We start from the raw sequence: 22,600 nt of genomic DNA, 5'->3' as shown, positions 1-22,600 counted from the left end.
CTATTCTAAGGCCCCTAATCCCCAAACCCCCATTCTTCTTGGGCAAACAGATAACCTTCCATCTAACTAGATGATACTTCCTTTTTCCATTCTGATCATTCCATAAGAAATTCCTCATAAGCTTTTCCAATCTGATCTCCACTGATCTAGGGAGCGTGAACAAGGAAAGAAAGTAAATCGGGATACTCGATAAAGTGCTTTTTATCAATGTTACTCTCCCTCCTTTAGAGAGATACTTAGCCTTCCAAGTACTCAATCTTTTCTCCAACTTCTCAATCACCCCATCCCAAATTTTAACACTCTTGTAGGGTGCACCCAGTGGTAAACCCAAGTAAGACGTGGGTAAGATATCATGCCCACAACCCAAGGTAGTAGCCATCAAATGTATGTCTCTCACGTCTCCTACCCCAAAAAGCTTACTTTTAAGCAGATTGATATGTAAACCTGAAATTACCTCAAAACAACACAAAAGAACTCGAAGCACCCTCACTTGGTCCCTGGAATGATCCAAAAAAACCAAAGTATCATCCGCAAATTGCAAGTGTGAAATCAGATTGGGAAAATTACTTAGAGAATCTCTAATGCCAAATTTACCTTTTTAGCAATAAAAAATGTAAAAATGCCATATTTGACATGTATATCTTCAATGCTTCATCTATAAAAAAAAATCAATAAATAAAAAGCGGTGAGCTCAACAATAAATGAGGGACTATTAAGAAATAATAAGCTTACTAAATGGACTATCAAGCTACCGTCCAAAATTCAAGGACTAGTTAGAAAAAAAAAAAAACCCTCCATTGGAGTCCTTTTAAGTAATTTTCCCTTTAATATTAGGATGCATCCTGAAGATCTTTATCATAGAAAAATAATATATATATATTTGTAAACAAAATAAAATTCTGCGAGGTGATTTGATTGTTATGAATTTTCTAACGAGGCTTTACTTTGATTCAAGTAGGGTTTTTTTTTGGAAGGTGTTTGTATTAAATGAAATGACGTAACGTTTCGTATGAAAGATGGGGAGTCGTTAATCATTTAATGCTTCACTATAAATTGGCTCACAAAGTTTGGAGTCATTTTTTTTTCTCCTTGTTTAGCATTTTGTTGCTGCCAAGAAAGTTCTTTGGGGATATTTGCTATTTACCATTTGTTGGGGTTTGTGGAAGAAGCACAATTTAAATGCATTTTTCTAAACAAAGAGCAAGACCTCCATGAGATAATTATCGAAATCTTAAGCTTAATCATTTTCTGGTGCAAGATTTACAAAGAATTTAGAGGTGTCTTCTTTGACGTTTTTAATGTCTTAGTTTGGTCTTCCTTTTATATCACTTCTTTATCTTTCTTGGTTGGCCTCTTTGAACTTCAATTTTAATAAATTTCTTTACTAATAAAAGAAAAATTAGAAAAATGGTTTCCCTTAGAAAATGTGATTTTTTCGGCTTTTTATTTTATTTTATAGCTATATGAATAAATATTTCCCTCTAGAATTTAATTTCTTAACAAAAGAGGAAAATGTTTTCCAATCCCACACCTCGGAAAAAATCTAGGAGGATGATTTTCCCACCTTCAAATATTAAGAGATTCTATTGGCACACCATCTTTTACTTAAAACACACCAATCCTTTTGAAACCAATGTTTACATAGAGATTGGTGTGCTATATAACCTCACCCCCAAATCTAGGTTGAAAAATCCAAAGCACACTTAGATGATCATCAAGTCAAGTCAAGTCAAGTCAGACAACATGTGAGTCGACTCAAACAAAGTTAAATTAAATATAAATACTTCGTTCACAATATCAATATAACTGACTGAATTTCTTGATTCAGTGCATTTTCAAGTTAGTCCAATTGAATTGAGAAGTTAACTTGATTATTTATTGAGTTGACTTGACAAGTTGGTTCAATCAAGTTTTGGGGTAAATCACCTCAGAATCAAATGCTCTGAGGTTGACTTGGTCAAGTTTCAAGTTGACTCAATACATTTTAAACCCAATTCATTTTCTAAATGAATTCGTAATCCCTTGATAACAAAGAGAAATTCTATTGGCACCCCAACTTTTACTTATTACACCCAATCACTTAAATTGTTTACCGCTTTCTGACTAAAAGTAAACGCACTCCATTTATAATAGGAATTTATATTTTTACATCAGAATTTTCCTCATAATACTTGCACAAGATTAAAAAAAAAAAGAGCCACAGACTGTTTACTATCCGCAATAACCCATCAAAAAGAACAACTTGACATCAACGACAATGTCTACTCCAAGCTCCTAATGTTGATCCTCGTACTCTTCACTCTTCGATCTCTCTCTCCATCATAGGGAAGAAAATTCCAGACCTATCGTTCTTTCTTAAATGAGAGACTGATATTCTCACCCTGTTAATATTTGAATTTTGAAAATTTAATTGGGCTGTAATAAGTAAAAGTTGGGGTGCCAATAGAAGTTCTCGAAACAAATCACCTGCAATAACATAGAACCTTAGTTAAGGGTACATACTACTTATTAGGCTAGACATTTTATGGATGGCTCAACATGTGACCAAATGACCACTTGCACAGCATTTGTTACTTTAAGGATTTTAAACCTTTCTAAGATTACATATCAATAAAAGACAATTCTATTACAAACTCCTCCACTTTGTACTTACAAACAGTAATTTTATTCTAATATAATTACATCAATGATGATCCACGATGATAATTAAAAAGATATGGAGAACAAAAAAATGTATAAATAATCTCATAGAGAAGCTTTTGAGCACGTTTCCAAGCTTCACAAAGTTCATATGACAATCTTTGTATTTATGGGTGCCCGAAGTTTTCGAAAACCTCTGAGAGAATGACAAACCCTGCGCCTCCGATCACAAGTGAGAGGGTTAATCTTCCTCCGGGAACCAGTGGAGGAGGTAGATTTGGAGATTGAGTTGGATCCCTGTAACTATCGAGCCAAGACATAGCCGCGGGAAGAAATCCAAACAACACCAAAACTACAATGCACATAAATAACATGTTAAAAGTACAATCAGTAAGAAAAAAAAAGAAAATGAAGGATGATTGGGCTTTTATTATTAGATTTTATCATGCTACACGCAAGTGAAATCAGGATCTTATTGTTAGCATCACAGATTTTACTGAAGAGAATGTTATGATGCCAGCCGACACTGCATCACATGTAAGAATGGTTCAAAATATGGTACATCTCAAAATGCATCAGCCAATATGTACTGATTTTTTAGGAGTCCTGAAACTAAATGTTGAGAAATTTCCCAAAACGTGATCAACTTTTGACGAAATTCCGATTCACTATTCATTTTAATTCCCAAAACATGACAGCAAGATCACAGGTCTTTTAAGTGACGATCTCGCAGGTTAAAGTGACAATCTTGCAATTTTCAAGTGACGATTATGCAGGTTCACTACTTTTAGCTAGATCTTCTCGATATAAACCAGCAATCTCACTTTAAACCTGTGAGATCTTCACTTAAAAAACCTGCAATCTCACTGTTCGCATTTTGGGACTTAAAATGAACAGTTATTCAGAATTGGAATTTCATCATATTCAGCTCACGAAATAGTAATTTTCCCTTAAATGTTTTGATTGGTACTGGTTGTATCAACATATTTTGATTGGAATGTTTTGACTGAAAGATTTCAAAACAAACCAAAATAAGAAAAAGAAAAAGAAAATAATCAGAAAAAGCAATGAATCTCTACAAAAGCTAAAAAATAGAGATTTGAACGATATCTAGAATCTACGTGAAAAATGCAACGAATCTCTGGAAAAGAATATTTCAACCATTTCGATTTTTTTCCATAAAAGAGTTATATTTAAGAAGCCGTTCTCAAATGAGAGAGAGACAAAGACTCGATTCACACATACTGGTGTCGAATAACACGATAAATGTGAAAAAATGTATTATACTTGAAATAAATGGTTGTAAACCTTAAATGCTCATAGCATTTATTATGTAAACAAGCATTTATTGTGTAAAAAACCAATAACCCCTTGTCTTCTTCACTAAGAGACAAAACGATGAGGGGTCTTATTGGAAAAAAAAGTGTTGGACAATGCTAACGTCTCTATTAAGTATTGAACGTTAGCATTCCTCTTATATATATATATATAGGGTCAGGTTCGGCAGTCAACGTGAAGGAGCCAACACGTTTGTCCTATGTGGCTTAAAAGTTTTGGATTGAACTGATTTTTTGGTGAAGTGATCTCTATGGTGAGGGAGATCATCTTCACCAAAAATCAGCAGAATCTGAAACTTCTAAGTCCATTAAAAGTGGTTTAGATTTGTGGAATCTCAATTTTTTACCAAAAATTTGTAAACCACTTTTGATGGACTCAGAAATTTCAGATTCGCCTGATTTTTGGTGAGGATGATCTCCTCACCATAGAGATCATCCTCACAAAAAATCAGCTCAATCCGAAACTTTTAAGTCACATAGGATAAACGTGTTGGCTCCCTAACGTTGGCTGCCGAATGCCACCCGTATATATATTTCATTAAAATGTTGATTTTTGAATGTTTCATAACTGTTATGAAAAATTCCGAGATGTTTCTTTTTGACCTTTAGCCGAAACATTGTTCAATTGGTGGGCCATCTACTTGATGGTCCAAAAATCATATCAAGCAGAGTACAGATGGTTTGAAACACTGTGGCTCACACCCACAACGCTTAAAAAGGTAAATGTAAAGCTTGAAGCATACCTCCGTAAGTCCCCGCGAAATCCAAGGCTTTAAAAAATATCTCCGGGTCAAGCAATGCTAGCACCAATGGTGGAAACAAAGTCAACAAGTATGGTAAAGGCTTGCTCTGACCAGTAGGAAGTTTTAACACTGGCAATTCCCAAAATGACGAAAGGGTATCATAAGTTTTCATAAAAGAAACCCCGGTCTTAAATCCAAGAAATCCATGTGTGTGTGTGTGTGAGTGCTGGGTTAGAGCCTGTAGATTATCTAGAGTTACATGTGTTTATAGGGTTAACAAGGAGATCACTCTTTTTCGGTTTGGAGATTAGATCTCCTTTTTTATACATAATTAAATGACGTGGAGAACACTCAAGTCAGGTTTTTTGTTAGGATAATCTTCTCACTTTTAACTTGAATGTCGCATCTAGCATATGTAGAAAAAGTAAGGGATCGTCCATTTTCAGTATGTACAAGACCGTATTTCGAGCCCTGTAACAAGTGGTTTATAAGTTGAACAATTATGAACTGTGTTAACTTAAAACGCTACATTTTATAAGGAAGATATTTGTGAGGATATGACCTATAACCCCATCAAATGTGGCATTCAAGTTCACAATGGGCAGTCGATAATTTTTCAACTTGTAAACAACTTTTTGTATAGCTAGAAACATTGGACTGGGTTAAATCTTCGGAAAAGATAATCTCCATGGACCTTGACCCATCTCCATGTGGGCCCTGGGCTGTCAATGGATTGGATCAGATCCGAAATACGATCTGTTCCGATCTATAACTTAGGGTCTGGGGATCAATGATTTATATTCCGATAAGGACCCAATCAGATATCTTATTGGATCAATGATTTAAAAAATATTATAAATTATATTGTATATTTGTTTAAATATATAAAATTTATTTTGATTTTGTACATCAAATCAGGTTTGGACCGACCTGGACCTGATACGATTGTTATTGGATCGGGTTTGGATCTTAATATCGAGATCCAACAAACCGATCAGCTAAGAGCCCGATCTGATACTTATCGGATCAGTTCTGGATCCAATGTGATACTTATCAGATCGGTACCAAATCGACCCCCATCCAATCCATTGACAACCCTAGTGGGCCCCATGTGTGGATCTCTGCCATCCCATTATTAGTGCCCTCTTCGATAGGCCATATCTAAAACATCACACCATTCGGGCAATCCCAATCATCTACTAAAGTAAACACCTTGGATAGCTAAACAGAACACGGATAATAGTGTAGAGGGAAGAGTTCCGATAGTGGAAACTTGTCAGTATAAATTTGTGTACTAATGGCAGATCGAAGCTATGGCTTCTTTATTGAGCACTCAATGAACACACATGGTAGATGATGTAGGTTGTAAAGAGTAAATAATTGTTAGTGTTATCCAAATCACAGACATCTAGTTTTTATCAGATATAGGGAGGTAGACATACAGTCCGAGAGGAAGTCGGAAAGGCCCAATACGAAGCCAATGTACGATGTCGCGATTGCAAGGAACGAGAATAACTCAACTATTGGCTGCAAGGAAAAGAAAGGATTTATTGCGTAAATTCTTAATCTAACTTAATTCATCTGGTTTAAATTTGAGCACAAAACATTTAAGAATGATTTAGAATTCACTTACTCCAACAACTCCATTTGTTGATCGCAATTGTTGTAATGGATCCATGATTTTATCAGTGCCTGCTCCGAGATTTGGAATGGTTCCGAGAATCACGGCATCCCAAACAAGAAACAAAACAAGAGGAATAGCTGTGCCTAGAACAATTGCAGTCCTGCAAAGTTCACAAGTCTATGTTATCAGTAGAACTAATGCAAAATACATAACTCGATGATTATGAAAATGAGCATGGATACCCATGCTAATTTTCGTAAAATTCATAGTGTTTGATGGTTTCTCAATTTCTCATGGAAGTAATAGTTTGTCGACTTGGTTTTATGGAAGGTAAGGTTAAGTTTATTCTTAATTTCATGTATGTTGTCTCTGAAGAATTTAATAGACAATCATTTTCCGTTCTCCAGATTCATGGATATTAATCAGCATCTAAATTCTCAATTCAGTAAAATGTTACCAAGATTTGAATATGATTTTGGAGTAAGAAAAACACTTTCCTTACCACATTGGCAATCCAACACCACAGCCCTCTAGATTTCATGGAAAACTCTGATCCGAAAAAAAAATTCAAAAATTCAAAAAAAAAAAATATTCTTTTGGGCTTCATCCAATGTGCTGAAAATGGACAGCTACTGAACTTCCATGGAACTCATAAATTTAAAATTAAAATTCAACGGTGAATTTGTTTTTGTTGAAAATTGATAGAATTTTTTCCTCTACAATGTTGAACATCGGATCATGCTTTTGGATGCCACAGGTGAACCCAAGGACCCTTAGTAAGGGTGGAATCCTTACTTAGTAAGGCTAGTCGGACTGGTGGGGTTATCCGATTGACTGGAGAATCTAGGAGGAAGACCCTGCCTAGCCAGAGGTTCAAGCATGAGAAATTGATAATAAGAATTCACCAAATATAAGCACTTTGTACTAAAACTATAGAAAATCAGAAGGGTATTGATAAGAATTGTTACCTTACTTTCGACAGGTTTCCCTCAAGATTTGTACAAAGGACGGGTACTACATTCTGAAAAGAGGCCAAATGGGAAAAGTTACCATTGAGTGTATATTTTCCTCCACTCTTGAGAGTATCAAACTCCAATTAAGCCCCATGACCCTCTTAATTCATAGTTCTCCCCTTCTCCAAGAGATCAGCCTTTCGGAGTAGTTGGTTGGTTAACACGGTATCAGAGCACTAGGTTCATAAAGGTCATGGGTTGTTGAGTGCATATTTTCCTCCACTCTTGGGTCTGTCATACACCGATTAAGCCCCGTGACCCTCTTATAGTCATAGTTCTCCCCCTCTCCAAGAGATCAGTCTTTTGGAGTAGTTGGTTGGCTAACAGTTACAAAGCTGCAATTTGATCTTTATTTTGTTTTTAGTGAAAATTGACTTGTTACCTGGTAAACAAATGAAAGTAGTATAATGGGTAAACTAAGAGGGACAGCTTCAAAGTTGGCTTTTAAAAGAGTATCCCATTGCAGGTCCCCACTGGTCACACCCTGAGAAAAAATACTTAGCTTTGTTTACTGTTACCAGGCACAACCGTAAACTTGCCAGAAGAAGACATCAACATTGAGATAAAATAATATTTGTGTATAACAAACTAAAAAAGTTGATGAAACATGAGTGGCAATGCAAATGTTACTGCAATTATTTCCCTATTATTATTCCAAATCTAATTTATCATTCTAGTTATATAAAGAATTATGGTGATGTGTGATAATGGCAGAGATTTTAATATATATGTTACTGAAGAAAAAAAGTTTAATCAGCTTTTCAGATCCCCAAGCAATTGTATTTTATTATGCTTCAAAAGAGAATGCTTATAATAAACCAAGATGATCAACCACCTTAGATGTATAGGGGGAATAATAAAAAGATGGGTATTTTAGAAATACCCCGCTGTTAAATTGGTGATATTAGGCTTACTCCCTTGCAAAATGCAAGATTAGGTTGGCCCCCCTTGACCATAAGTCAACATTGCAGTTTCTTGATGATTTAATGGTGAATTTTGATTTTGATTTTTTATTTTTTTTCAAAATACTCTTCAAACACTTAAATTACTAAATCAAAATTTGGAAAGAATTTTATTTTATTTTATTTATTTATTTATTTTTTTTTATTTCACTGTTAAATCATCAAGAAAAAACAACATTGACTTACGGCTAGGGGGGGAGGGGTAAACTTAATCTTACATTTTGCAAGGGGGTAAACCTAATATCACCAATTTAATGGGGGGGTGTTCTAAAATACCCTAAAAAGATCAATGTATCCTTGAGAGCTGTATCTGAGAAAATTTACCATTAATGTCCCTAATTATTGTCTCCCACAAGCAACTGTATTTACCATGCTTCAAAAGGGAATTTATAAACCAAATTTGATCAGCTGCCCTAGATTTATGGTGGGAATAATGAAAGGATCTATGGAATACATAAGCATTCTGTCGACGGGAAAATTAAAGATTCTGTATTGCCACCGATGTCCCTAATTGTCTTCTTATTTACAAATGGAGAATGGTGTTGGGATCAAGCTCTAGGGAGGAGGAATACGGTTGAAGCTCAGGGTTTTCAGACTATATTGGATGGATCATTGAGAATATCAAGGGAGACACACTAAACATTCAGCAGGCAATGTGGCTGTTGGCACATTCAGGTTGATTGATCGTATTTTGACGGGTCAGGAAACCCCAAGAAGATAGTTCGCAAACCTAGCTAATCGAAGATATCTTAAGTTTGGTAAGAGAATCATGTGGTCCCCCATTTGAATCCCTAGAGGGTTATGAGAGAGAAAGAAAGAGAACCTTTTTTTGCTAGATAAAAAAAATTATTAGAAAAAGGCCAGACCAACCCAACAAGGACTCAAAAAGCACAGCCACTACAGCAATGAAATGTTACAAACCCAATCCAACCTCCCAACAAAATCATCAACGAAAACTCCCCTAAATTCTTTAAACACTTTACACCAGTAAAAAAAAAAAGACACAAATAAAAATAATAATCTCATGCACAGACTTCCCTTACACTTGAAAATCCTATGATTTTTCTCTTCCAAAGACTCCAGTAGATGAAAAACAGGGTAAGACTCTACAACAACCTCTTAGAGGAAGAAAACCCAGCCCCCTACGATAACCATGAGAGAATTAGAACCTGAGATGAAGAGGGGAAACATCTGACCACTCCAAAAAGAGACAAGAAATAAGGCCAAATCTTCTGAGAAAAAGAACAATGGATAAGAATATAATCTACCGCCTCACCACAATCCTTGCAAAGACAACAAAAATTTGGCCCATAAAATCCTCTCCTGACTAAGAGAGAGAGAGGCTTGGGAAACCACTATTTTAAATCAAAAGGACTAATATAGTCCCCTCCATGAAACAAAGCTTGAAATCATAAGATGAGAGGATCATATTTGATTTGCGAGAAAAGAAAGATGTAGGCTTGCCTGAAAGAAGCATTGTGGTGATGTGGGATGAAAAATCGATCAAGACACCTGATTCAATCCCTTCTGATTCAATCCCTTTTTCAAATTTGTACTCGTTGGCTTCATATCTACAGCGATTTAGTCTTTAGATGGGAGCTAGTGACTTGACGTAGTAGATAGCATTTTGGTTTTTCTTTCCTTTTAGTTGTATTTGTTTGCTTTTTCTTAGGCAGGGCTCCTCTACAGCTGCTTGTATGTTCCTTTTTCTTTTACTTAAATCTTATACCTATCAAATAAAAAATGGCAAAAAAAATGCAAAAAACTGAATGGATGAGCTTTTATCGAGTGAGAGAATTACCACAAGAGCTATAAAAGAAATGATGATGCCAAATACTAGAATCCCATTAATAGCACCAATAAACCGCTGGCTACAGTAAAACAATTCAAAGTCAAAGATATTTTGTTTGTCTACAAACTTTTTGCATTACAAAGTATGCAGGAGTAAATAGAAAGGAAACTACAAAATCTCTTAATAAAGTTATAACTTACCTTTGGAAATCATACATACTATGTAAAAATGAAACATTTTTAGGGTTCTCTTTTGTTGTATCAACATAGATAAGTGTGTGAGGTAATGCACATCTTGAAATGTATAATGATGTCACCATTATTTTAACAATCTCAGGTAAAAACATTATCTCTAAAAGAAGCCTAGTAAGTTCTTTCCCCATAAACTACTTTATTTAGTTGTTAAACCAAAACAATAGTTTTTTTTAATAGTCTTCCTTGTTATAAATCTACTTATATCCATTTAAGTCATTAAAAAGATTTAGTATATAGAAATGTTTTCTTTTACTACATCTTTCTTTCCTTATTTTTAAGAAGATTTACCATATTATCCTTAATTATAGAAATATTTTGAGGACCCTTTACAAACAATGGACACATTCGATATTCTTTTCTAAAGATAGAGCAGTAAATATTCCTATTTTATACCTAACATCTCAAGCAGTGTTTGATTCGCAGCAAGTCCAATCCTACTTGGAATTTGGGGTTCTAGAGAAACTTTAATGATTGGGAGCTAACTGAAGTGACATCTTTCCTTGATCTCTTACATATGTTTCATCTCAACGATAGCGAACAGGATAAGTGGGAATGGATAAGGGCTAAGGATATGAGATTCTCTGCCAGGTCTTTCTATAAGTAGCTTACTCCTCTTACAAAGAGATCCCTCTCGATACCCATCATTTGGTCCAGTTTAGTTCCCTCTAAAATCTCATTTTTTGTTTGGTTGACTTCCTTTGGTAGGATTCTCACTTTGGATAACTTGATTGCTCGGGGTTGGATCACTCGCAATTGTTGTCCCCTTTGTATGAGGGAAGGGGAATCTGTTGATTATATTTTAATTCATTGCCCATTTTCTTATAATATTTGGTCAACTTTCCTTGATCTATTCTATATTAAGTGGGTCTTTCCTCATAAGTTCTCCTCGTTGTTAGATGAGTGGACCAGTAATGCTTTCCACACCAGAAAACGGCTCTTGTGGGCTATGCTACCATCGACTATTGATTGGGGGGTCTGGAATGAGATAAATAACAGGGTGTTCAACAGCAAGACTAGTAGCTCTCATGCAGGTTTCTTGGAGATCTTGGGCCTTTTATACCTTTGGTCCAAATAACACATAGAATTCGTGGGAATTTCTTTTGATGATTTTGTTTTTAGATGGATTTCAATATGTAATCACTGATGTTGTAGTTTTCATGTTCTTTGTTGCTCTTTGTGAAGCTTTCTCGGCCTCCTTGCATCTTGTATATTGCTTTCCCTCTTTTTTCAATATATTATACTTATCAAAAAAAAAAAAACATCTTAAGAACAACTTCAAAATGAGGGAGAGGAGTGATTTAGTCAGTTCACTGAGAACAAAAAAAGGAGAGGAAAGAGAGTGTTTCATTGTTAGCAAGGAGATTGACAAACCTGGAGTCATTACAGAATAATGTCATCAAGAAAAAAAAGGAGATAAGGGAAGTTAAAATGAATGAGAGAAAAAGGTTCATTCGGTTTCTCTCTGACATAGGTCCATCTGTGTAGATATAATAGGGGTAAAATTGCAACTTTAGAAGTTGAAGATAGTTTCCAGACTAATGTTCCAAAAACTAATAGCAAGTGTTTTCAAGGTTTAACATATCGTTTTGTCTCGATGTTTTGGATTTCTCAAAAATCGAAACGGTACCAAAACATTCTGAAACAATCAAAATATTTTAGAAGGTCTTTCAAATGATACCCAAGTCAAGGGACATGCAATTAGTTTGAAAATACAGGTCTCTCAAATTTTATATGCAGGGGGTTTGCCTAAATCCACGAGTCATTGAGAAGTGAATGTGGTCAAGTGCAAGTCATCTCCTCAAAACCCCTCTTTGTGTGATTGTATCAAAAGAAAAGAGAGAGAAGAAGAAGCAAAAGAGTTGACCTACCTCGAACTTCGATGACTACGATCCAGGTTGTCCAAATCTCTCTCTCTCTCTCTCTCTGTCTATCCATCTTTTCCAAATATCTCAAATCTATATTTCTTAGGCTCCATTCTTTCAAATCTCTTAGATCTCTTATATTTGGAAATTCTTAGACTCCATCTCTTCTAGATCTCTTAGATTTGTATTTACCAGATTCCATCTCTTCCAAATCTCTTGGATATACCAAAGAAATTGATGTTTTTTAACCGAAAAAACAATGTTCCATTGATTATTTCGATTTTATGTGTGTTTCGTTCTGAAAAGTTGAAAAATCGAAACATTTCGGCCAAAACTAACTGAAACGAAATTTTAAACCATTAGTGTTTTTGCAATATTTTCACAATTATGTAATATTCCCAAGGTGATGTCCAATTGCCCACTCATGTTCTACTTTTTGTGATAATGAGGGTTGACAATTGGCAGGTAAATTTTCTATTCCAAAATAGCCCCATAAAATCAATTATAGATTTAACAAGTTCAAGGCTAATATGTATTTTCCTTCAGGCACAAATTAAACTTTAGAGAAGGAAATAAAATTTTTTATTAGGAAATAATTCAAACCTTCCAAAGTAGCATATGCCTCCCAAAGCAAATGAAAACAATGTTGCACTTTCCCATCTGCAATTTTATCAAACAAAGAAGGGTTGTGGTTTTTATGGATGTCAAAGGGACCTTTCTCTACCAAAATATCCCAAAACCAATGTCACAAAAATGTTTAATACTACAAGCGAAAATATAATTTAAACTAAATAAAAAAGAGCCATTACATTTTACCACTCGAATATAATATAGGATATTTTATAAACACCCCCTATAAAATTGATGATATTAGGTTTACCACCTTGCAAAATGCAAGATGAGGCTTACGCCCCTTGACTGTAAGTCAACACTGTTTTTTCTTCATGATTTAACAGTGAAATTTTGATATTTTCCAAATTTTGATCTAGTAATTTAAGTATTTAGAGAGCATTTTGAAAAAAAACCAAAATTTTACCATAAATCATCAAAAAATACAACGTTGACTTACAGTCAAGGGGGGTCAGCTTCATCTTGCACTTTTCAATGGTAAACCTAATATCACCAAAATTTATTGGGAGCTGTTTCTAAAATACCCTATAATATAACCATACCCCACTCTGAAAAATGCCTCCTTTTCTTTTTAAGATTTTTTTAGTGAGACGGAAAAAACTAAAAAACACACCACTAGAATGAGGACCCTCAAGAAAAGGGTAATTTTGAGGTACCCCTATACGTTTTGATGAAAATTAGAGATAACTCCCTCTGCTTTCAAACCATGATAAATCTCATCACAAAAACCTAGATTTCCCCCCCAAAACCCGAGATTCATAGCTCTTATAATGGAATGCCAAGGAAATTCTTCAAAATATCTCCAAAACATGCAACAGAGGCAACAAAAAGGGTCCAATGCAAAAAAAATATGAAAATTATACTTTCCAAAACATGAATACAACCAACATACAAAAACAAAACACACCCTTTTTCTAAGATAAGATAGGAAAGGTAGTCGTAGTTCCTACAATGGAATGCCGAGGAAATTTGTCAAAATGTCTGAAGAACGAGCCACATATGCAACTAGAAGGGCGTAGTGTATAAAAATATAAGACCAGCTGCAAGACAAACAAAATCGTAGTCACAACAGAAGGCAAACCTGCATATGCAAATTAAGTAATATAACCTAAAGATGTAAAACATTATAAAATCAACAACATGACATCAAAGATACATAATTTGTCAATTCTAGTTGAATGTTCAAATGGAGTTTTGAGATTGAAAATAATGGATAGGTGAGATCGTTCTGCTTTTATTAGTGGAAAAAAAGTAAATACAAACTGATGAGGATATCCAAGCAACAAATGAATCATTTATTAGTGGATGTGCACATCGATATGCACCATTCAATTTGGCCTTAATGACCAAATAAATGTAGGTGTAATTTCATACATAATTTAGTTTAAATACGAAGATAGAAATCCGTAAAGATCGTCATCATCGAAGTTGTATCCCAAAGATTCGGGGCTCGGATAAATGAATCTTGTTCCTCAATTCAATTACGTCAAAAGCTGCATCTTAAGTTATTGAAATTGAGTTTATATCCACTGGTACCATCTGTCAATACAAGTTCTTTTGGGACTTCGTTTTGCTTTTCTAAAACCTTCAACTTGTATATTCCTTCTTAATGGGGAGCCTTCGGTGAACGTACCTAAACCATCCCAATCAACTTTCTTTTAGTTTATTACCTATTGGTGCAACTCCTACATTTTCTTGAATGTGTTCATTTACAATTTTATCTTTCCATGTCCTTCCACTCATCCATCTCAACAGCCTCATATCTAGTTATCTACTACACTCAATTTGTTAACATGATGATTCTTGGTCATCCAACGTTCGCTCCATAAAGTATAGATGGTCTAGTGTCATCTTATAGAATTTTCCTTTAATTTGATTGGAGCATTGGTCAAGATAGAAATTCCTAGAATAAAATTTAGTAAATAACTTGAGGCTAAAATAATTAAAAACTCAAAAATGAAGCAATATATGGCTATGTTATTTTTTTTTCCAAACTTCTGATCAAAAAATGTGTACCTTTGCTTCTAAATTTCTAATAATTTGTCATCTAAAAATATCATAAAAAACTGAACATTTTAGAAGTATAAACAACAGTATATTAACCTACCAAGCAATTTGAACTCCAAATTTTCCAAGAGTTCTCATGGCCATTGAGACCTGAAATTAGCCACAGGACCAACAATTAAGTAGTTAGTGGACAAGTGCTCTATTATTTTGCTCTTGCACTAAAAACTCCATGGGCACAATGCCCCACAATAAGCATTGCAAAATTAGGCAATAAGTGCAGCCATAGAGAAGTTTCCACAGTATGCCTTTTATGATTAACCAATTAAACTTCCGCCAGATATTCGGGAATTTTAAATCAACCAACATTACTAACAGGAGAATTTGTTCAAGTCTGGCCACCCAATGTCTTATTTTTCATATTCAGTTGTCAATAAAAAATTTTGATTTTCTTGATAATGGCGAACTGGAAAAAATGAGGAACTTAGATGCATACTAGAAGAATCATATACCGGCCCAGCCCAGGTTTAAAATCTCGTCTCAAAGCAATGTCTGTCAGTAGAAATTAAAATTTCACCATTAAATCATCAAGAAAAAGCAAAGTTGACTTCCGGTCAAGGGGGTACACCAAATATCACGAATTTAACAGGTGGTATTTCTAAAATACACAAAAAACAAAAAAACAAAAAAAAAACAAAACCAAAAAAAAAAAAAAGACAAAAAGAACAATTAGAGAAGGGGAATGTGGGAATGCTAAATTTTAACTCTAGAAGATTGCTACTTGGGTTCCACAAGCAGGCAACTCACCAATTGTGCAGAGCAGGAACTGATGCAATTCAGCATCTAGCATCCATTGGAGCCACCATTGAAAATACTCAGAATACATGAACAGTCAGCTCATCAATCGAGTAGAGTGAGAACTGAAGCAGCTGAGCAATCTAGCATCTATTGTGGTCACCATAATCACTCATACCAAGTGGCAGAGTTTTCCATGTATCTCTCAAACCAATTTTGCAGGGAAACATTTTGGGTTTTTCCAAGAACACCGTAGCGCAAACATTGCTACTAAGTCAACCAATAGTGTGGTAATGAAATTAAATCCCATGAATCTTTAGGAAGACTTCAAAAATAACAAAAGGCAACCAAGTATAATAAACAAATTAACATGAACAGGTCTACCATATTCCATTTGTGCATCTACAAGTGTGGCTGTGAGAAAACCAAATGTGGCCATTAACAAACATTCATAAATCTGACACAGTTCAGGACAGCAAATACAACCCTACAACAAGTTCCAAGTTGTTTGGATGAGTGTCAAACAGTGAGTCTCATTCAAGCTTCAAAATAATACCTTTAAACTTCAATCCACAAGTTTTGAGAGAAAAAGAGGAAAACCATCATGCACTTTCTTTATTTTACTTCAAAATCATCACAAGCATGGTTTAAATATCTGTATTTAATTAACTATAGGATATTTATAAGTACTTCATCTGTCATTTTCCCAAAGCACTCCAGAACAATAATTCCAAATTGTGTATCATGTACCAAGCCTAAAGATGTTTGCCCATTCATGGCTGAAAGTCAAGTCGATAAATTAATAAAGTTTTCCATTTTGATTATAAATACTGTAATATACATATGGTATTGTTTTAAATTGGGAATTAAATTACTGTTTAGTTATTAGAATTATATATCAAAAGATCAGCCAGGGATAAAATGCAAAATTACCAGTGAAACACCGCCAGAACCAAGTTCACACATGGTTTTCACATTAACTTCCGCGATTAGCAATCCTGTCACAACCTGCATTAAATTAGTTGATGAAGTATTTTTCCAAAAAAAATCCAGTCAGTTATAACCTAATCACTCTCATAGTTTATACCAAAAAGAAAAATGAAAAATAAAATATAAATTAATGGCAATTGCAAGGCCTCAATGATTCACAAAGCCTACCATTTTTAAGAACTAACACCTCAATTGATTGAACTATCAATCAAATGGTGCTATTTTGCATTTCATATAGAGATAAGATCAAGGTTTAAAATTTTGTCTCAAGGCAATAGTTCGACCAAGAGAAAAACTGATACCATCACGACCGAAACGTTCCAATACATTCCCAAAACATTGAATATTTCGGAATTAATGTTTCGTATCAGACTTGGCCGATAAATATCAGTATAGGTCGACAAATTCTGGAATTTTGAACTGTGGATAAGATGTCATTGGTTAAGGTGGTCAATTGGCATGACGTATATAAGGTCATCATCCAATATTCAAAATGAAAATAAAGACAAGGGAAGTTCAAATATAAATTTTCTAAAACAAGATAGTTACGTAATTTGGGCAGACTTAAATTATTACCATATAAATCCAACAAAGAATGCAGGTGATTGCAGAGGCCAGAAATCCAGCTTCTTGTGTCACTGCAGGAATAGCAAGGATACCTGCACCTACCTATAGAATTTAATGGCATTTGAAAAACGGGATTGTAGAGGGAAATAGATTAAGTTATAAATAGAAAGACATTGATGACGTAACTTTGATACTTGTGTTTCAAAAGTTGCATTTGCATTCATGTAGTATATATAAATGCAACTTGTAGTAGGATCCGAATCCCACCCCCATTATAGGATCCGAACATGATTGTATTCCAAATAGGATCCAAAGTCCAAACCGTATCCACCTACTCATATTTAGGGTTGCTAAAACTCCGGAACCGGTTTCTTACTCGGACCATGACCAACCCAATGAGTATTGGTTTGGTCTTGGGTTAGGTGTTTGAAACCAGACAGAACCTATAACTGAACCGATTTTTACACACAACCCGGACTGAAACCCACAAATTTGATTTTAAAATTCTAACAGTCTTGAAGATTGTTCCGACTTTTTTCAATTTATTTATTTATTTATTTATTTTTTGTATAGTGGGCAGTGTGTCTGACGTCAAGTCTAATTGGGTTTGGGGTATTATTGACAATTTTAACACAACCCGTGAACACGACTAAAAAATGATAAAAAATTAGTAAGTTTGGGTCAAACATAATTGGGTTTAGAGTATCATTGAAAAATTTTAAGGTTAAAAGAGTAAAAGACGAAAACCAATAAAGTGGGTTAAAAAAGTAAAAGAGAAAATATAGCAAAGTTATAGGGGTGAAATGCAAAAGGAAATAAATTGGGTCCCATAAAACTATAGTTTGATGAGAGGGTTAAAGGAATAAAAGTGAAAAAATAAAGTTTGAAAGGTATTACTGAATAGTTTTGATGTCAAATACGTAAAAAATGAAAAACAATAAAATAGGTTAAAAGGGGAAAAGATGTTATATAATAAAATTAGAGAAATGAAAATAAAATTGAATGGGAGAAAAGAGAAAAAGCAATAAAGTGGGTCCCACACAAAGGTTTGTGTCACAACTATACCAACTCAGTTGTGTTTTATTATATAGATATATAGCTTTTAGGACTTGGGAAGCGTGACGTTAAGTACTTTTTAAAAGTTCGAAAAAATGCAATGTATTCAAATTTTATGGATTTTGAATCAAAACTCATATTGGAACGGTTTGGACCCGATTTCGAGTTCACCTTCAGGCCATTGATTTCGGGTTTAACCTAGACTAATCAGTTCAGTCTAGGGTTTGATTTGGCCCCAAACCAGTCCAAAACCCATTAATCCGATTTCGGTCGGGTCCAGGTTACCCAGTTGAACGCCCCTACCTAAATACATGTTCCAAGACCCTCTAATCCAAACCCCACTTGATCTAGATCCTAACCCTATGCATCTTATTATGCTCCTACTTTAACAATTCAAATCCACAACCAGAGGTCATTGCCAAATACAATTGGATATCAATAGGGGTGTTCAACCGGGTAACACAAATCAAATCGAAACCAATTTACTGGGTTCAAACCGATCTAGATTTTGACTCGAAATCCTTAAAATTTGAAAAAATTGCATTTTTTCAAATATTTGAAAAGCACTTAGTGTAACGATTCCCAAGTCCCAACGACTATATCTATAACCCAACAGCTATATATATACATAATAAGCACTACTGAGTTGGTACAGTTGTGAGGCACAAGCTTTTGTGTGGAATCCACTTTATTGTTTTTTTCTCTTTACCCTCTCAACTTTATTTTCACTCCTCTAACTTTATTATATTTCCTCTTTCACCCCTTTTAACCTATTTTATTGTTTTTCATCTTTTACCTCCTTAACCTCAAAATTATTTAATAATACCGTTCCAACTTTATTTTTATCACTTTTATGCCCTTCACCTTCTCATCAAATCATAGTTTTGTAAGATCCACTTTATTTCTTTTACACTTCACCCCCTATAACTTTACTATATTTCACCTTTTACCATTTTAACCCACTTTATTATTTTTCATCTTTTACCCCTTTAACCTTAAAATTTTCCAATAATACCCCAAATCCAAATAGACTTAACTCCAACCCATTAATTTCGTGTCGTGTTAAAATTGCCACCACCTACTCCAATTTTATTATTTTCGCTTCTGCCCCCTCAACTTGAGAGAGGATGTTCGTGCCATAAGCACGAGCAAACTCTAGTGTGTGTGTATATATATATATATATATATAAGGGGAATGTTAACATCCAATACCTCATGAGGGATGTGGTATTGGATGTTAGCATTGTTCACTACATTCACTTCCCAATAATACCCCTCCCCATTTTGTCTTTTAGTGAAAAAGGTAAGAGTATCTTGGTCTTTTATACATCATAAATACTAAGAGTATTTTAGTATTTTGATTTAAATAATTTTTTGTGTAGTAAATGCTTTGACAATCAATACCTACATAATAAATGCATTTATTAAGGACATAATAAATACATTTACTATACAAAAGACTAACATACCCTTGTCTTTTCATTAAAAGACAAAATGGGAAAGGGTATTATTGAAAAAAATTCAGAACAGATCGTTGGAGTTCAAAAATTTAGGTCAAAGGGGGTTTGAAATTGAGATCGTGGGTTTCGGTTCGGGTTTGGGAGCAAAATCAATTCGGGTTCAATTCAATTTCAGACGCCTAACCTAAGACCAAACCAATACTCATTGGGTTGGTCATGGTCCAAGAAAGAAATCGGTTTGGTTTTCAAGTTTAAAAACTGGTCCGAATTGACCGACATTACCAGTTCCGGATTTTTTGAACACCCCTACATCTCAATATGACCCTACTATGGCAATACGAACCCATAACCTGTAGGCCAATACAATCGGATCCAAATGCCCAACCAGACCCATATACCCCTTGGACCCGAATTAGTCTATATACCCTCGATCCACACCTTATGCATTTTATTATGCTCTTACTTTAACATCCAAACTAACAACCCATTACTGGATATGGTTAGATCCCAATTTCCAACCTAGGCCCACAAACCTAAATACATGTTCGAAGACCCCCAACCTGGACCGGATCCATCTAGATACCCTGGGCCCATATTTTATGCATCTAATTATGCTCCTAAATTTAGAGAAATTCTATTGCCACACCAATCCCTTTACTTGCAACACACCAATCATCCAGAATTAAGCAGTTGTCTATACTTTATAGGTGTGTTATAAATAAATAAATAAAATTGGTGTGTTAATAGCAGTTATCTAAATTCAACAATTCAAACCCACAACAAACAGGTATTGTTCAGGCCAGATATTGGGTCTGATTAAACCCATTAAAAAAACAGCTCATGCTCAACAATGAAATGAGTTCAATATAGGGGTGTCAATGGGTTAGTTCCGATTCTTGTTGGTGTCAGGTCTGGTTCCAAAATAAATGGAACCAGAACCGCCAAAAATAACTGATACCTATTGGTACCGGCTCTCAAGAATCGAATGACAAAAAAAAGTATTTCAAATCATTATTAAAAAAATTCCTTTCAAAAAAATTAACATATTATCAACAAAATTATTCACTTAGTCATAATTTATTATACTTAAGATACAAAATAATTAATTTTTTCAAAAATAAAATTTTATCTTTGTTAAAAGTAATAATTTTTTAGAAGAGTAACTCATTTTAAGTTTCAATCAATAATTTATATGAAAAATTGAAGAATTTTATATTACATGCATTTATTTTTTAAATAAAAAATACCTTAAATTATATATATATATGGAAAGAAAATGACAAAATAAATCTGTTCGCGGGTACCCATTGAGTAGAACTCCGGTTCCGGTTCTATCAGGTTGGTTCCATTTTAGACCCGACTCTAATCGGTTCCGGTAAAAAGAGATCCGGAACCGGGGTATTCGGTTCCGGTTCAGGTTCGGTTTCGGTTAAATGGGTAGCCATTGACACTCCCTAGTTCAGGGTAAATTATCCATACCGTAGTGCCCGCAACCAGAAATACAGCGCTGATAAGGCTTCCTGAGAAAAAAAAAATCGAAACCCTAATAATCTCAGTGTCAAAATCATACAAATTCAGAAAAAGAACAAAAAAAAATTGGGAAATCCCGATGAATTGACCCGGTTCTCTCTTCAAGGTGACTTGATTTAGATTTGAAAACAGCCTCTCAAACTCTTCTGTGGATTGTTTCTGAGAAGAACATTTTAGGGTTTTTGAAGTAGAGGAGAAGCGGCGAGACGAAGAAGAACGGAACCGAAACGTTTCGTAAATTTTTGTTTGAGGAAGAACATTGTGGGTGATTGATGGAAAATTTCTGTGAGGAACTAAAAGCGAAGGTATGTGAAGAGAGAGGGAGGAGAACCGCATTTCGAATTTCTTGAGAACTGATGGCAAAAATGTGGGTTTTTGAAGGATGAAACGTTCGTGTGCAAGAGAAGAGCTGTGGATAGAGCAGAGTAGAACAAATAGGACTTTTAACGCTCAAGCGTCGTTGGACAAACAGTGTCCAAACATATCGATGAAATAGGGACATTTGGAGCCGATTTCTTTTTCATAGCAGTCTTTAGTTGACTCATTAACAAACATATTGGGCGAGTTAAGTGGGGGAGGGGCGTTGTGCTTGATTTCTTCTCTTTAGACTTATACTCCGTTTGGAAAAGCCTTCGCACGGCTAAAATCACGCCGAACTCATTCCATTTTTGAAACTTCTGTGTTTGAAATCAATGAGAACACATTTTAGTTGCCGATTCGTTCGGTTAAATCAACGTTGCCGATTCGTTCGGTTAAATCAACCGATTCTCTCGACTACCAACCCTTCAACGAGCCTCCGCAAAATCACATAGTTGATAAAACTCTACCCGATTCCTCTCTTGATTGAAGCACCGAGTTCGTAACTCGATTTGTGAAATTCAACTCGTCTTCTTCAATCCTCTATGTTACTTCACTGTTTCAAAGTTCTCTAATGGTCTCTTCAACCTTCCCACTCCCCTTTCGCCTCCACCATCTCAATCCATCTCCTACAAAACCCAAAACCCTGATCAGGTTCATGATTCAACCTTCTTCGACACCACACGCGAGTCTCTCTGACCCATTCGTCCTTCAACTTAGAAGACTCAACTTCAACACCACCAATTCAGAAACTCCATTTTTTGAAAGTCAATGGGTCTCGCTTGAGATGGGATTAGGGGCGGAGCTACCCGGGGGGCAAGTCATTGAATTTTTTAAAGAAAAAAAAAAACTCTGATTTAACCCCCTACCTTTGAGGTATATTAGATTTACCCCTTTTTTTCTCATACTGACAACATACATAACAAAAATAATAATATAATATATAACCCCACTGCACTGAAGTTGTTGTCTGCACTTATAAAA

General features: G+C 34.9%; 1 protein-coding gene across 6 annotated transcripts; it reads right to left on the bottom strand.

Moving 5' to 3' along the window:
* Positions 1–2,566: 2,566 nt before the first annotated feature.
* On the bottom strand, positions 2,567–22,058 carry LOC147400589 (Tryptophan/tyrosine permease). 6 transcript variants are annotated; one of them, XM_086446328.1, is made up of 15 exons: positions 21,349–22,040; positions 21,209–21,249; positions 17,223–17,315; positions 16,590–16,664; positions 14,965–15,014; positions 13,808–13,897; positions 12,831–12,887; positions 10,121–10,190; positions 7,740–7,841; positions 7,313–7,365; positions 7,140–7,205; positions 6,354–6,504; positions 6,163–6,247; positions 4,721–4,849; positions 2,567–2,992 (listed from the first exon to the last, which is right to left on the bottom strand). In XM_086446328.1, the coding sequence occupies exons 1-15, from the start codon at positions 21,593–21,595 to the stop codon at positions 2,808–2,810; spliced, it is 1,494 nt and encodes a 497-aa protein (XP_086302454.1). In that variant the 5' UTR covers positions 21,596–22,040; the 3' UTR covers positions 2,567–2,807. The 6 variants fall into 6 exon arrangements, with proteins under 6 accessions (XP_086302454.1, XP_086302453.1, XP_086302451.1 ...); XM_086446327.1 differs by having other exon boundaries at positions 4,721–4,777; positions 21,209–22,058; XM_086446325.1 differs by having other exon boundaries at positions 21,209–22,046.
* Positions 22,059–22,600: the final 542 nt, after the last annotated feature.

Source organism: Akebia trifoliata, chromosome 6 (genome assembly GCF_017979445.1).
Source record: "Akebia trifoliata isolate Shusen 1 chromosome 6, ASM1797944v1, whole genome shotgun sequence".
NCBI lineage: Eukaryota > Viridiplantae > Streptophyta > Magnoliopsida > Ranunculales > Lardizabalaceae > Akebia > Akebia trifoliata.
The sequence above is the reverse complement of the archived record's forward strand: the minus strand, read 5'-3'. Positions and strand labels throughout refer to the sequence as shown.